The 17,232-nt window shown below is 29.8% G+C and overlaps 2 protein-coding genes across 12 annotated transcripts in view; one reads left to right on the forward strand and one right to left on the reverse strand.

Annotated features, from left to right (window-relative positions):
* LOC132937928 (maternal protein pumilio) overlaps positions 1-16,051 on the forward strand; it is a 115,347-nt gene extending 99,296 nt beyond the window's left edge. For 6 of the 10 annotated variants that reach the window (XM_061004546.1, XM_061004545.1, XM_061004550.1 and 3 more), the window contains 9 exons: positions 471-575; positions 10,700-10,840; positions 10,931-11,098; positions 11,174-11,357; positions 11,763-12,012; positions 12,090-12,317; positions 12,411-12,573; positions 12,703-12,871; positions 12,939-16,051. In XM_061004546.1, the coding sequence (XP_060860529.1) occupies positions 471-575; positions 10,700-10,840; positions 10,931-11,098; positions 11,174-11,357; positions 11,763-12,012; positions 12,090-12,317; positions 12,411-12,573; positions 12,703-12,871; positions 12,939-13,188 (1,658 nt within the window). In that variant the 3' untranslated portion in view covers positions 13,189-16,051. The remainder of the gene's footprint in view (positions 1-470; positions 576-10,699; positions 10,841-10,930; positions 11,099-11,173; positions 11,358-11,762; positions 12,013-12,089; positions 12,318-12,410; positions 12,574-12,702; positions 12,872-12,938) is intronic. The other 4 variants (XM_061004549.1, XM_061004551.1, XM_061004553.1 and 1 more) reach the window with 4 other exon arrangements.
* LOC132937929 (uncharacterized) lies at positions 1,638-9,412 on the reverse strand. Of its 2 annotated transcripts, none has more exons than XM_061004556.1 (10): positions 8,464-9,412; positions 6,287-6,382; positions 5,190-6,225; positions 4,735-4,957; positions 4,407-4,670; positions 3,977-4,348; positions 3,386-3,904; positions 3,192-3,286; positions 2,905-3,104; positions 1,638-2,834 (listed from the first exon to the last, which is right to left on the reverse strand). In XM_061004556.1, exons 3-10 carry the CDS (start codon positions 5,613-5,615, stop codon positions 2,699-2,701), a joined length of 2,235 nt encoding a protein of 744 aa, XP_060860539.1. In that variant the 5' UTR covers positions 5,616-6,225; positions 6,287-6,382; positions 8,464-9,412; the 3' UTR covers positions 1,638-2,698. The 2 variants fall into 2 exon arrangements, with proteins under 2 accessions (XP_060860539.1, XP_060860540.1); XM_061004557.1 differs by lacking the exon at positions 8,464-9,412 and having other exon boundaries at positions 5,190-6,090; positions 6,151-6,225; positions 6,287-7,447.
* Positions 16,052-17,232: the final 1,181 nt, after the last annotated feature.

Consider the following 17,232-nt stretch of genomic DNA (forward strand, 5'->3'; position numbering starts at 1 on the left):
GTAATAAGTAATAACTAATATAACGGACCCGCGCGTTCGCATAGCGAGCATGTATATATAATATGTTTTCATTCGTCGTGACAACTACTGATATCTACGGTAGAGAAACGGGGTGTATAAATTACGACACGGCAGGAGAAAGGAAGGGGTGTGTGACGACCATATTAAAGCAGCGTAGTGCTGCGTTTATATACACATATATATGTATATATTATGTACATAATAATGTTGGCAGTGCGTGCGTAGAACATAGGCTAATGAATTTTCCATGGGCACATTTATGCGGATAATACAATATTTATCATAAATATACGATGTTATTGCGAGCCTTGCCGCGTGTACACCATTAAAATATGTCGTAGTATATACGCCCGCCATGAACGCCTACTCCAACGTAACCGAGACGACTTTACCTCTGTCGCCACCACTTTCGTGTTATTGGTGTTTTATCTCGGGGTGTTTTTTGACAGGACTCCAACCACAGCCTCAGCAGGCGGTCGGTTCGGCAGCCAACAACTATTCGACCAACTTGACCTCACTGACATCCAGCCTTTCGTCGCTGGGGGTCAGCGCAGGTACGTTTTTGCCTTCGTCGCCGTTGCCTTCGTCATCGTTGTTGATATTGATGTTGTTGTTGTTGTTGTTGTTGTTGCATGTCGCATTATATATACGTACATATAATATTTATATTTTATATATATATTAAATACATTACGTATAAATATATAATACGCCTTTGCGAAATTCCTTAGTCCGCCTCAACCGTTTGTAAAACGACTAATGATAATAATATACCTAACAAGTAACAATAACCGTGTGATATAATAATCTCGTATAGCGTGCAACAGCAGCCGCAGCGTGTATAGGATTCGTGTGGATTAATATTATGTTTTTCTCTTAGCGAAGCCTTTTATAATATATACGCGCAGTTTATTATAATATATGTGGTTTTTGTTTTAATTTTTTTTTGTTTTGCACGCTTTTGCATAATATTAATATTAATAATAATAATAATAATAATAATAATAATAATATGTGCCGCCGCCCGACTTTGGTTGGTACACACTACACCAAAGGATTTCCCGAAGGATCCAAACGCCTCTACACGATCTACAAATACTACTCTTACACGCGTTTATGTTGTACGCACTTTTGCGTTTAATAATAATAATACCATACCGCACTTAACCGATCCCCACTCTTACACGCTAACCACGACCACTACTACAACTGCTATTATACCCTACCCTGCCGTCGACGTCGGTAAAATAAAGGGACTCGAGTGCAGGTTTTCACACGTCGTTGTTTTCTCTCCGCCCCGCCCCGCCCGTTATCGTTTTAATATTAATACCCGATTATACATATTTGAGTGACACGATTTCTCACACGAGTAGGTTTTTTTTTAATATGACGTTTTGTTTTGTGTAATATGTACCTATGTTATAATTAAATTAAATAATATATATATGTATAGGTAGGTAGTTACTACACGTATATAGCGTGTGCGTTGAACGACTATACACATACAATGCGTTCTTATTACATTATTTTCCCACCTGTTAACATGACGGATTCGCACACAGATATGCTGTTACAGGGTTACCTACTAACTAGCATGGCGTATAATAATTGATTGTATATGTATCACGTTTTTAAAAACAATTTCGACACTATCAAACTGTTGACATCACCCATGTATAATATATATTACGCATAGTATTTGTAAACAATTTGTCGAATGAAAACACAATATATTCAACATAAATGTGTAAGTATCTAATAATTCTGTTAAGAGGACGCTACACCTAAAGCGAAACGAATAGAACGGCCGAGAGAACGCGCTGTTAAGTGTTTTCACGATGCGCAAGCACGCGGCGTTTAAGCCACGCCCAATACTCGTTGTCGGCGACCGGCGGACGATTGTGCTCATTCGGGAGCGATGTTTATTATTTCCTCAACCTTCGACTGTGTCTGATCGCGTAAATATAAAATGTAAACACCTTATATTATGACGCGTTTCCGCCGTAATATTCGCGCATACCTTCTCGGCGACTCAGCTTATAATTATTGCATTATTAGATGCTTACTCCATACAAAATATAAACAATACAGTAAATAATATCTACTTTATAACAGTATCCTAAACTAATATTACCTACCTAAATATCTAAATAGGTATTAGTTTTTAGTAATTTAATTATTGAATATATGATTTTACGTTATACTGCTACTACATAGGTAGGTATACGTTTTAAATTACAGTTTTTGGGTACTTCTTAAAGATGATACAGTAGCCCGTATCAAAGCTATCTATTATTATTTTTAAGATTCTACCTTTCTCTACAAAGATACGATTACCGTTGGTACTATATATGCTATTGAGTTATTAAATATTCAAATTAAATTAAATAAAAAATACAGTATTGCCTATTGGTAATCATTTGTCAATTATAATGTTAACACTATTATATCATACATGAAACTAATATAGGTATATTTTTATTTTTTATTAATTTGGTGTTTAATGTGGTCACTGGTCAGGCTCTCTAATATCACTTTTCAAAAATCGTTTTCCATATAGTGGATCGACAATTTCTGGCAGTAAACATTCTAAATAAAATCTGAAATGGTAATATATTTTTAAAAACACGTTTCACATTTATTAAAAATATTATAGAATAACTGATGAGAATAAAGGTCACATTTTTTTAAAATTATTATTAGTTGTGGTCATAATTTTAATAATACGCTCAGGCTCTTTGATATCGGACTTCAACATTCTTATTGGATAAAGTGGTTGAATTATTTCAGGTAGCATACAATCCATATAAAACCTAAAATTATAAACAAATTAAAAATGTACTTACTTAAAATATTATTAAGTTAGGTCAGATAATAAATTACATTTTTAATTTTTCTGCCATATTAGAAGTCCAAAATTCTGGTTCATAATAAATTTTTTCTACCGTAATCCAATTACTGGTATATATTACAAAATAGCATAATTTTCTGCGGGTAATATGCAACTGGCCCATTACTTGATAATAATAAATATTATCTTTTTTAAGTTTTGTACAATTATCTACTATGTTACAATATGGCAACTATAAAGTTTAAAAAAATGAAATTGTAAAACTACAGGCTTAAAGTATACGCAATGATTATAATAATATGTAAACAACATGACTTACTAATTTTTTGTTAATAGCATCTATTGCACTTGAAGTGTCTTTTGCAATATATGGACATTTAATTTCAATAATTGCCGTTTTACCAATCAAGCCATCTATATAATATTAGACCCGATATATTTTAAATTGTATACGTAAATTAAATTATAAAACATAAATAATATAATATAATACCTAATATTCAAATATTTTACCTGGACTTGCTGCTAAGTATGGCTCATCAGGATCCACTATCAAACCACAAATTTGTATTTTTTCGCCAATTATACATTCTGCTTTTTTACGAGCGATAGGCTCCGTATCTCTGCCGTATTGTAAATATTTAGATTGGACATTTCCAGCATAAAGTATATTGTACACGGTGTTTTTACAACTGGTACTAGAACGCATTTTACAAACTTGTCCGAATCTAGAGGCAGTAATTCGTTTTTTGCGTTCATAGTACCACTTCTCACTTTCACTTTGATTTCTAGTATCATCTTCAATTTTTTTAATATCTGCATTCTCTAAGGATGTAAGGAATTCTTTTTTTTTTTTTTCAAAATCTTGTGGTGAATATTGGTTTGTTAGCGGCTCTGCCAAACCATAGTCAGCATCTGGACCGTCAGTACAAATAATTTTAGTTTTTCTAGCTTCTGGGAATAACTGTCTTCTTTTTAATGTGTTGGTTCTTATTCGTTCATAATTTTTTATGAATCTTTTCCCAAATTTTCCTATAAAACAAAATAATTATTTTTAATGTAGATACCTTTTTCAAAATTTTAAAACTTTTTACTACAACACACCTGGACTACAGTTGGAGATCTTTTTGTGTATTTTTCTTAGATACTGTTTAGAGTTAAATGAAACTACGGCTGCTTCTACCCTAGTATTATAGCTTCTTTTACTCGAAAAATTTAATCTTTTACCGGCTATGTGTTTGTTTATTAAAGAATTAAATTGTTCGCACATGTTGTTATTTTTATTTTCTAACAAACTTTCGGAATTTAAAACAAGTCTTGATACATAGTTTTTTATTTCATTCATCATTCCAGAGCTTTCAGCCTCTGGCACTAAGTTTAAATCATTATTTTTCGATCCATTACAAAAATAAGAATCACACTTTAGATGCTGACCAAGTCGATGGTATGGGGCGTTAGCAACATCTCTTTGAATACCTACAAATTAAAAATCATTCAATTTATAATAAATTGTAAAATATTTTCCACAAAATACCTTTTATCTTTTCTAATTTCGTTACTCCAATTATATTTCTCCAATGTATAACTGCTTTTGTGATATCACCTCTAAATCGTAAAATATTCGATAGAATATATTTTCGAACACGAAGTGGGTATTTTGTGTTTCTAGCAATCACTGTAAGTTTGGTGGCATAGTTTCGCATCAAATGATTTCGGCACTCAATTTTTCTTATGTGAAAATTGGGACCGTACGGCTGAATTTCATTTAAGCGTTTAGTCACACTGCTGTCCCCATCACCTATTACGTTTTTAAATGCCACAATTTTTTTATTTTACCAAGTATTTTTTTTTAATTTTTTTACCTATTAAACAATTATACTTTAATCCATGCATTTCCTCGCTTTTCATAAATCCTTCAACCACGCCATCGGCCTCCATACTTGTTGAGGACTTTTTCCAATTGAGGAAGCATTGATGATCAGGTGCGACTTTTTTACTATTTTTCGATTTTTGGCAAATACAACAATATTTATTGCGTATTCCAACGAAAAGCACTTTTTTAGATTTAAAACCAATTATCGTAGCCTAAATGAAATAAATAAGATTTGGTTTAATTATCATTATTACCAAACTATATATACTATATTAGATATATTACCAAAATATGTACTAAAGGTAAAAAAAAATTAAACATACAAACAAAACTACAGTTTTAATTACATATGCAGTATGACTGTATTTCTTTAAAACAAATTTATATATCAATAAGTTATGTTTTAATGATTAATAAAAAATATGCAAACTCTAGCCTACTTACTGCTCCGGATAAGGCGTCGTATTTTGTCCGATAGCTGCGTTTAGACCACTGCCCATCTGCAACAACTGTGATGACTGGTGTGCCATCTACGTCTATATCACCACACTCCAACGCCATTTTTTTTTCTTCCTCACCAGCTTTTTTTATTTCATCCCATGCTGTTGCATGCACAATATCAGCTACGTTTTCTTGTACTTTCGTATAACCACTAATCGATAACGATGGGATTTCAAGAAATGAAAACAATTCAGACAGCTGTGTGTGACCAATACCGATTGCTTGACAGCCGTGAACAGTTGCTTTATTAATTGGGACTTGTACTGTTTTAGGATTTTCTGTATAAAGTTTACTTTTGATGTTACACACTTTACATTTGAATGTTAAAATCGACTGAAATCCTACAAATGTTTCTTTCTGATACTCCATGTCAATAAATGAACAACCGAACCCACCACTGTGTACCTTTTGGATTTGATTGATAAAGTGAAAAATATCAATAATTCTTCGGCCTGTTAAAGGTCTGTGAATTCAAAAAAAAAAAAAACAAAAAATAACATAGTTGAATAAATGTTTTACAGTATATTATAAGTTCTAGTAAAAAATTAAAATTAAATTAAATTGCATAACACTAGTTTTTTTGTACACACTTACTCGGCAGTTGTAGTATTTTCCGATGATAAACTATCTTCAGATGCAGTATACATAACACTTAGGTTATGGTCAGAAATATTGTTGTCTCTACAATAATTGTTAATTATATTATACACTATTATTATGCCCATATTAATTTATTTGTAAATACTTATAGTACTTATAAGAAAAATAGTATTAAATCTTTGCTCACTCTAATCGAGAACATGAGGCCTTATATTCAGGAAAAATCAATGTTGCATCTAAATTACTTCATAAAATAACAAAGTTATTCAATATATTCATAATTTAACTTGGTTTTAATATTTACTTTATATCCGATGATAATGTATTCACTACAGACGATACAGACGTTTCATCAAGATTTAAATCGTGTACTAAAACACTGCATTAAAAAAAAATTGATAGATTAAAATATAATCTAAAGGAAATACAAATATGCATACTTATTGTAAACAATTGTTGAGTTATAATTCAAAATCATATTTTCTGCATTAGAAGACGGAATTACATTATTTAATTCATTAATTAAATCTTCATTTCTAAATAAATATAAAATCAAAAAAAAATGTTGAAAAATTATTTCATAACATATATAGTCACTTTTGAATACCATTTTTTGTATATTTTTTTTAACTTTGCATAAATTATTATTTACTCGTAATAACTAATTATTTAGGTACACTATTACACCCAGTCAAGTAATTCAAAAATTGAATACAAACATAAATAGGTAGGTACTTGATTTTAATTTTGCAGTAATAATTAATTATTAATTTTATTTAAATTTTTATAAACAAAAAGTATAAGATGTATATTATAGCAAATATATGCAATACAAAAATATAATTTAATTTTTAATCATTAGGTAAAAGTGGTAATACACTGTAAAAAAGGTGGGTAAGTGGATGTCGCTCTTCTGCATGTACAGTAGGTTACAAGTAGGTCACTGTATAATGGATGATTTTAAATTTGAATTCAATGATATAATATCATTGTATAAGAAAAACGATTCTGAGTGGAGACGGTATGTCAGTCTAGGTTTAAAACATATTACATACGTATCTATGGTATTAGAAATCGGTAAAAAAAAATTGACCTATAATAGTACCTATACTTTCTTATAGAAATTTTTTTTTTGATAAAGGTAGATAATCTTATAAGGAATCTTGTATTACATTTTTAAATCTTAGATTTAAAAAGAAAATTTTTACGAATTCTTTCAAAATAATTTGCTAATTTTCGTGATTTTTCCATATTTTGTCAATTTTTGAACTTTAAATGCTTATAAAAAAAAAACTGTGACTAACGATTTTTAATATTTTTCATCTGCCTTCGGAACAATTTACTAGGAGCCTTCTATTAAATTTTCAAGCTTTTTTGACCAACGAATAAAATTTTATTGATATTTCTAGAAAAAAATCTAAAAAAAAATGGAAAATGAAAATGTCCCTAAACAGTTCAAAATAAATCAAAATATTTTGAAAATGTTATCGTGTATAGAAAAGGCATATATAAATAGCCAGTAAAAATTTCATGTTCCTACAGTCATTTGTTTTAAAGTTACACCAAAAACCAAATTCGAATTTGTCAAAAACCGATTTTGCGTAAAAATTTCCGTTTTTCCTTAATTTTTATGTTGTTTTTCCCGGCGCTTGTGAAAACTATTGGAAAATTTTTACTTTTGACCCCCCAAAGTACCAACTAGATTCACTTTCCTATCAGAAAAGCTACTGAAGTCGAAAATCCAAGCACTTTTACTGTCCTAAAACGTGATGACAGACACAAAAAAAAAAAAATAAAAAAAAAATAAAAAATAAATAAAAAAATAAAAAAAAAAACACACATCATTGTAAAATCAATACATTCATCGTTTCACTCAGAATCTAAAATATTTTATTACAATTAAATAGCAGATACCTACATTGTTGATATAAATAGGAAAAAATTAAGTAATAATAATACCTTATATAATATATTATTTTATTTTGTATTATAAAATATAAGTGATAAGTATTTTACGTAAAAAAATTTTTTGGTAATTTGTTAGGTAAAATACGGTAAAATTAGTAAATTTTTATTAAAATTAAATTTATAGTGTACCTATTTATTTTTTTTTTACAAAATTATGTAAAGAAGGCAAGACAAATATAAAATAAAGCATTAGTATTTAATCCCTTTATTAAAAATAATAATTAATAATTATAGTTTTCTATTATGTGTTTAAATAAAAATAATTAATAAAATGTTACAAATTAAAAACATATTATCAATCAATATAATTTTATAAAATATTGATTTGTATTATAATTCTAAAATCTCGATAAAAATATAGAAGTATACAAATAAAGTGATCACTCAATTTTTTGAACGGTAAAAAAATGTAAATCGTAAATATTTTTGCAAATTTATACGAGACTCACATCAATATAAAATATATGAACATATGCATATAAATCAAGTAATATTCATAAAATAATAAAACTATTATATATACCTGTATAGTTATAATTTAACATATTATGTTCTACAAAATAACATAATATTTTACTTACAAAAAGTCACAAAATAGGACATGAAATAATGTATTTTTATTTTGAAGCTTATATTTAAAAGTACTTACTGCACATCCTTACGAACCCCATTACGAACTTTTTTCATTTTTTTTTTTAAAGAAGTCTTACCCGATCGGGCTCCTTTCTTTTGGATGACGCGAATTTTTTTTGGTGACATTATGTTAACAATGGTTAATACAATTTTGGCACGAAAAAAAATATGGTTAGATACAACAGCATAAAAATTAAATACAATTTATATAATGAGTAATTAATATAAAGGCCTTTCTGATATTGCTAAATTATAATAGGTATCGTAATATAATATAGTAATTCCACAGCGTATTCTGTCATATGGTGACTACGACGGTCGACGACATAATCAAGTGTAGCTTATAAATAAGTTTAGATATGGTCTATATTCATTATTCAAGATAATAATAGTATGTCTATCGACTTCTGATTATCGGAAATGTTTATTTTTGTCACAATTTGTCGCGCGGCTGCCCGGTGCCGGCCGATGACGAAAAACGCGAGTGCTTGAATGGAGTGGGGGAAGCCGCGTTTTGTCGTTTTACGCCACCAGGGAATAATTCGATAATAATTAGAAAAATTATTTTACAATAATTCCATATGCTAAAAATTGTTTTGCGCGGGACAACATTACTCCCTCAATATTAACATTAGAATTACCAAAATTGTAAATCCTTACTAAGAAGAAAATTATCTGTGTCGTAGCGTCGTTTTTTTTTTGATAGCACTACCCAATAATTTTTAACAATCATTTGAAAAATACAAAAAAGTCAAATGTTCTCAAACCTATAACTTTAAACGTATTTATGTTATCCAAATAATAAAAACGCTACGACATAGATAAAATTGTCCTCTATATGTAGTAAAATTTTGTTTATTCTATTAAAATTATAATGCGAGAAAAGTTGTCCCGCGCGAAACAGTTTTTACAACCGAATTACGAGTGGTGTGGCGTCCTCTTAAGCCTTTATATTCTATACACTCATGGTATCGATAAATAAAATACTGGTCAAACTGCTGGTATAGCCCATACCGTTGTGTGAATTGCTACCTCTCGGCCAGAGAGAACTATAGAGTTTTCCTGCTCTCTTCTACCCCCGCCCATCCAGTGTATAACACTTATGCTGCAGTCTCTTCGTTTTCCATTTCTATTGTGTACACCCGTGTAGTTTCAACGAAGAAATGGAGTACCATTTTAATACTATTTTTGGTGCTTTTAGAGGTCAACGCCATCCACGTTTCTAACCCAACTACACAATTTAACCTGCAGCCATACCAATATATACACTGCTTATACTTCGTTGTATTGTTTCTCTATTACGATTTTTTATTTTAGTCTGTATTATTATTACCTTTGACGTTCCACCGTATTGTTATCTCGTGTTCGCGGATTGATAGATTTGTTACCTACTAAGTATACCCGTTGGTAGTCGTATTATTATGTGTATACATAATTAGCAGAATAACCGTTGCTGCCGTGTAACGTGCACGTGGCCATTTAAATCTTCGGCCGACGGGTTAATTAAAACGGAAGTATAGTGACAACACGATCAAGATGGATGTGCTTGTTAACCACCCCTACGCCATGACGTGAGGGTGAAGAAAACGCACTTGCAACAACTATACCACCGGTGAAATTTATTACTATTATCATCCCGTCTTAAAGTTTCAGGGGTCGATTAAATTAAACCTGAGTAGTAGGATCATAAATTTTAACGTAAAAACACGATATGCTTTAAGCACAATTGTTATTCGGTTCCCGTGGATTTAGATTCGCAGCTTTATTATTATTATTGTTATTATTATAATATACATACCTATACACTGTGGGCGTTGTAATAGCGTTTCCCCGGACAGCCCCAAAGTAATATCTAATATTATGTACACCTAACACGAGTAAATACCACGGTGCGCCCACCCTGTATACGCGTATTATATTATATTAATTATCATTTTACGCTCGGATAATAAAAACAACGTTAACATTTTTTTAACTTTTTTGTTTTTTTAAATTTATAATATTGTATTATAATAGACGTCTAGTTATTGTTTCGGTTTAAACTGTAGATTAACCGCGTATGAGGTACGTGAACAATACGTTTACCCGACAGTTAAAACTGCAGTGTAAATGACACCACTGCTTTTGCGGCTAATTGTTATGTTTTATTGTCGCATATATACTACCTACCTACAAATATAACTATATAAGTATGTATTCTAAAAGCAACAATACTTACGGGGCTGTTTTTTTCCCGTGTGTGTTTTCGACAGCAGGCGTACACGATGTCAACGTCAGTCTTGGTTTAGGTTCCGGAAATGCTGGCAGACGCGATTCCTTTGACCGTAACACGTCTGCTTTTTCACCGTCCATGGATTACGCCCGTCATAAGTGGCCGCAGTACAACACACTGGGTATTTACCAATATTTTATTTTGTTTTTCGTATTCATCTATTTATTGGTCGTGTGACTAATACAAATTCTCCTCTGTCTATACCATACAGCGTCCCAAAGCCCTTTGGGTCTCGCTTCGGGATCTCTAACCCCTCCACCAGCTATGGGCTCCGCGTCCAATTTACAGATGGGCCTCATGAGTTCGGCCAATAACGCCAACAGAGGCCTGATGAACGCTGCACCGGGTGCTGAAGCCATGTCCAAGTTTAGAGCCAGTGGTATGTTATATACACAAAATAACATTGATTGCTCATGTCAATATTTATATTAATTGTATTTTATTTATGCAACAGATTATGCTATGGGTGGTCTAGCCGCCAACGGAGCCATGTTTAGCACAGCGGCAAATCCAAACAATACGAATTCCTTGTTCAACAAAATGGGTGGCGTCCGTGGCAGTGCTTCATCGTTGGGCGGTTCCTCCATAACGTTGGACTCAAAACCGTCCGGCCGCAGCAGGCTCTTGGAAGACTTCAGGTAGGTTACCTTCCTAAGAACAACGTCTAGTCTACTGCAATTTTGGGGATGAGCTCACTGAATAAGGTGGGAGGGTGAGACTTGGTGTGAGTAATGTAATTTTATGATGCATTTAATTTAGTATATGGTCCAAAAGATTTAAATCAATGAAACCGATTACTTAAATTACTTAATTTACTCAATAATACCTTTCGTACGTGATTTTTTTATTTAAATATTAAAAATAAAAATTTTTAATTAAAACTGGATTAAATATTTATCTCATTCAGTGCAAGATTGAGGTGTAAGGACGGGCTTGGCTTGTATTAGTTATTCGCTTAACTTGTGTGGCTCATCTCTCAATTTGGGGCGGCATAAATCTGATCAGTTAATTGTAATCAATCGAATTCTCCTGCACTGTGGCAGGAACAATCGTTACCCTAGTCTTCAACTACGAGACCTCACCAATCATATTGTCGAGTTTTCCCAAGACCAACATGGCTCCAGATTTATACAGCAGAAGTTGGAGAGGGCTTCCACGCCCGAGAAGCAGTTGGTGTTCTCAGAGATATTGGCCGCGGCATACAGCTTGATGACCGACGTATTTGGCAACTATGTCATTCAAAAGTTCTTCGAGTTTGGCACGCCCGAACAGAAATCTACATTAGCGCAGAAGGTATGTCGTTACTGCATATTATATTATATTTCAACGTTCTAATATGACCTTGACTTGTTGTACTGTGCGTTAAATAGGTACGTGGACATGTATTACCGTTGGCGTTGCAAATGTATGGCTGCAGGGTTATCCAGAAGGCGTTGGAGAGCGTGGGTGGAGAACAACAAGTGGAAATTGTACGCGAACTTGATGGCCATGTCCTGAAATGCGTTAAAGACCAAAACGGTAATCACGTAGTACAAAAGTGCATCGAATGCGTTGATCCACACGCTCTGCAATTCATCATCAATGCTTTCCAAGGACAAGTAAGTGATTTTAAATTGCAAATGTCAATATAAGCATTAGAAGAAAAATATGGTCTTTACTAATATCTAACTACTTACATTTTATTTATCCAGGTTTTAACATTATCAACACACCCATACGGATGCAGAGTCATTCAGCGTATACTCGAACATTGTACATCTGAACAAACAGCACCGATTCTTGACGAAATGCATCAACACGTTGAACAATTGATACAAGATCAGTATGGAAACTATGTAATTCAACATGTACTAGGTAGGTTTGTGTTAATATCATCTTGTTCTCTTTTAAAGAGTACAATTTGTATTAATATATAACTGCTCTTCTGGGTGCACTTTCTTAGGGTCATGTATTAAATTATTCAATTGTAATTTCATTTCACAGAACATGGTAAACAAGAGGACAAATCTAAATTAATATGCTCTGTTCGCGGAAAGGTGTTGACACTGTCCCAGCATAAGTTTGCATCAAACGTTGTGGAGAAATGTGTAACGCACGCTACACGTAGTGAACGATCTATGCTTATAGAAGAGGTTTGCGGTTTCAACGACAAGTGAGTAGCTATATAAATTGTGGATACATTTGAGTTATTATTAAATTGTTTTTTTCTCACCATCTAGTGCTTTACATGTAATGATGAAAGATCAATATGCCAATTATGTAGTGCAAAAAATGTTAGATGTATGCGAATCTTCTCAACGTAAGGTGCTTATGCACAAAATCCGTCCCCATTTTGCATCTCTGCGCAAGTACACATACGGCAAGCATATTATTTCGAAATTGGAAAAGTACTTCATGAAGAGCAACCAACAGTCTGTGCCTGTATCTGAATTGGGACCTATTGGACCTCCAACAAATGGAGTGCTTTAAACAGTTCTATATTTTCTACTACAATTTTTTTTTTTTTTATCATTGTATCCCTTAATTAGTATTTTGAATCCAAATTCAGTTCTAATTTTTTTCTTTTTTTTTTTAAATTACTATATTATTATTATTCAAAGTTAGTGGGTTAACTTAATTTTTGTGCGTTAAAAAGATTAGTATCCAAATTTAGTTAGCAATACGTGGATTTGGATGTTTTTTTTTTTATTATTATTATTATTATTTGTTAGAAACAAAAAAAAATAATAATTACTAATTAGCTTATTAGTGTGGGGCTTTAATATATCTTAATATTAATTACACTTTGAATACAATATGGCAAATACGACAATTTTTTTTTAACAAGTTCTAATATGGTGACGTTTACAAGGTATGTATATTAAAAACAATTAGCACCCCATTTTGTGACCTTAGCGAATTTCTTATACAGCGTTCGTGTATATTTTGCTTCCAATTATATTATAGTGTACAAAAAATAAAATCGGGTCATCTTATTAAATACATTTTTTTTTAACTTAACAAATGATTGTGTATAATATTTTGTATAATTTTTTTTTTTATATAGTATTTCATTTAATTTTTAAACAGGGTTTAAATTAGATTTTGATAGTGAAGTTTTGTTTGTTTTTCTGTAATATAAAATCAAGTTTCTTTCTCTATATAAATATTATGCATATAAACCTATAAATCGAAAGTAATTCATTCCTGTAATTTTTTTTTATATATATACGCTGTATAAAGAAATTATATAATGTACACATTTAATCAGCAATGCTTGTTTTTTTTTTATTATTATTATATATATATATATATAAATGTATAAAATTGCATATTTTTAAATCTGTGAAAGCCATTATGTTTATGTTGTATATGAAAAATCTGTAAGCTAAATCCTACCAGTTTTGGGTACACAATTATTTTTTATTTTTATTATTATTCTATCCGTACTGAAAAAAAAATTGGTGATAAATATGTGTATATAAATTTATGTTTTTATATATATACATACAAAAATTATCCTGTCATTCGTAATAACTAATTATTTTATATAATTTTATAAAACTCAAAACGTGTTTCTCATAGACGCATAAGTTAGACTACGATGTTCCTGATAATATGTACATAATGAAGAAATGTGAACATAATCTTTTTTCTCAAGTGATAAATTATAAAAAGTTTTCTTTTCTTTCCAATTTATGTATTAAACATTTAAAACAAACACAAATAACGCTTTTAAGCTCCGATAACGGGCTAGAAAAATTAAACATTTTAAAATTAATATTTTATTTTTATGTTTTGGTTATAATATGTATAAAACATCTAAAAAATAAAAAAAAAATAAGACTGCTAATTTTTAGTATATTGTGTAATTAAACTTTTTTTTTTCTAATATAATGGACCTGTACCCATCTATAAACTTTAAATTGTAAATTTTGCTCCAACAAACATAGGTAACCAGTATAATGTTGTTTACCAGTAATTGCGCCTATCGCAAATTTATCGAAATAAAACTGTTGTCTTGACTGTAACCTTTGTCTTATGACTTTCCATTTTTAAAAGATATCGCAGTTTTATACATTTACATTTTTGTTTATACTCATTTAATTATACGCAATCATTATTTAAAATATAAATTCCATTAATAACGGATAATACAATTTTTGCATTCAAAATTATTAAAATACACATTTTTATATATGTTAATATTATATTTCTAAAAATTTAACCACCTATGCAATTTATATTTGTAATTCTTCGAGTATATTACACGCAACCTTTAATTATTAGAACCATAAACACCTCATTAATATTTTATTTTTTATAAATGAATGGGGCTGTATTTATGTGTGAAATGCCATCTCGTTCCATCATACACATTGATAGATTGTGATCAGATAGTTTTTTCTCGAGACGCACTTAGTATATTATAATCATAAAACAAATGTCTCTCATCGAATTCTCAAGTAACTAATTCATTGATAAAGCATAGATACTGATTTTTTCCCCCATTTAAAATTAGACTTGTAATGTTTCTTATAATAATATTTGGAATAGCTGTTATAATAAATAATTAATAATATTAAATATAATAATAATAATAATATATATAAATGAAAAATATTTCGGACATCCCCTTTAATCCTCTCGTAATCTATTTACACTAGTTTAGTACTAATATGATAATATTATATAAATATATTTTGATTTATATTTTTAGATTTATTTTTAGTTATAATTTTTCGTCTATTATTATAATTTTTTTTTAATATATGTGTATAACTAATAAAATAATAGTTAGATTATTGTAGAAATGTTAACATGCAATATATTATGCATGGTAAACATATTATGTTCAGTATAAATGATTTATGACATAAACTTATTTTGAAGTTTTAAGTAGAATACACGTATATAAATAAAATGAAAAAACACAGCCTGTTTACTCTATCTATGACTTTACAACGGTTAGAATTTTTACTTTGTCTATCTGTATTTTAATTTATTATTCCTACGTAAATTTGTATGGGGTTAACTACTAACAATTTAATATTGGCAGTGTAAAGAAAACGTAAAAAAAGTTATATATTTCATAGCAAGACTGATGTGTAAAGGTTTATTAATATTTCGACAGTGTAAGTAAAATTGTTCATTATTATTTCCATTATATAATATTTATAAATATATGAAAATAATGTTAAAAAGTTATTAATTTTTATTAGGTTTTTTATTCTAATTGACATTTTGTTAGTTTTTTTTTTGTTATTTTTAATGACGATCAGTGTATGAATTTCTTTCACTATGTGTAAACAATTATTATTATTATTATTATTATTATTATTTTTTTTTTTTTTTAAAGAAATTCAAAACAGCTTTAAAACTGTGCTGTGGTTTTAAATTTAGACATTATTATTTTATAGACCCTATTCGATTTACTAAGGAAATATCGTAGTGGTATTTAATTAATGTAATAAAAACTTTTAAAATAATATTCTTAGTATATATTACTACTATATACATATATACATATATATTATAACGCCTGTATATTCAAACTTAAAAACATTTTTTTTTTTTGTGTATTGGTATAGTGTAACATTTGAATTTGTAGTTATCGTGTTTATTTGAAGTTAAAATTTTGATGCTATGTGCACGACAAAAAACCCTAAAAAAATTATAATATTTGTTATATTATATAAATTAAAAAATATATATATATTAGTAATATTATATAAATTATAGTTCTCTGTGTAATTTAATGTAATTGATGTAATGTTTAGCATTTGTGTAATAATGTACTATGTAAAGGTATATAAAATATAATTAAAAAAAAAAAAAATTCTATTTATTTTATTGCTGATATATTTATTAATTCTGTATGATTCCATCGCTAGGTGTTTTCTTTGTCAGGGCTTGAAACCTAAAACATTTCTTCCCATTTCGTTTTCGGTTTTGAATATTGGTATTTATTTTTTTCAGTTTTGATCTACATTTTGGTTTTTAATGGTTTTAACTGGTATTCAGAATCGGTATATAATATAGATTTCGAGCCATATGTTTTTGTTAATAAGTAACCATGTCAACAAAGGCCTTACCAAAAGTCGGCCATAAAAATTGTATCGTGAATCCAGCCCAAAAACAAATTTATATTTAAAAAAACACGGACAATATTCTTACTATTAAGTTTGATGATACAATAAAATTTACTGTAACTACACTACAATATATGAAATGGGTTTAAAAATGTCTTTCTAAATATTCGCATGTTTGTATAAGACGGATAGGAACATAACATGTGACTACGCAAGTATCAATTCCTCTTAAGCACATCATGAAGCAGTTAAGTAATTTAGTATTCTAAGGTGAAGGGTGATGGCCATTAATTGAGAAAATATATTTAATTACTATCGAGCTATAGCTGGTAATAGGTACGTACTTGCAGACTTATACGACACCGTGTCACCTTGTAAGAATTATTGGACTGAATTTTTGCGTCACACTCACTTGTAGTAAATTATATAACAATTGTTATCA

The sequence above is a fragment of the Metopolophium dirhodum genome, chromosome 2, assembly GCF_019925205.1.
Source record: "Metopolophium dirhodum isolate CAU chromosome 2, ASM1992520v1, whole genome shotgun sequence".
NCBI classification, from domain to species: Eukaryota; Metazoa; Arthropoda; class Insecta; order Hemiptera; family Aphididae; genus Metopolophium; species Metopolophium dirhodum.

What these genes read in the sequence shown, in the direction of transcription:
- LOC132937929 (XM_061004556.1), bottom strand. Translation starts at nt 5,615, where the DNA reads ATGGAGTATCAGAAAGAAACATTTGTAGGATTTCAGTCGATTTTAACA. An exon ending in GATCTCCAACTGTAGTCCAG is followed by an intron (nt 3,905 to 3,976) that starts GTGTGTTGTAGT and finishes TTTGTTTTATAG; the next exon opens with GAAAATTTGGGAAAAGATTC. An exon ending in ATGCTATTAACAAAAAATTA is followed by an intron (nt 3,105 to 3,191) that starts GTAAGTCATGTT and finishes TAAACTTTATAG; the next exon opens with TTGCCATATTGTAACATAGT.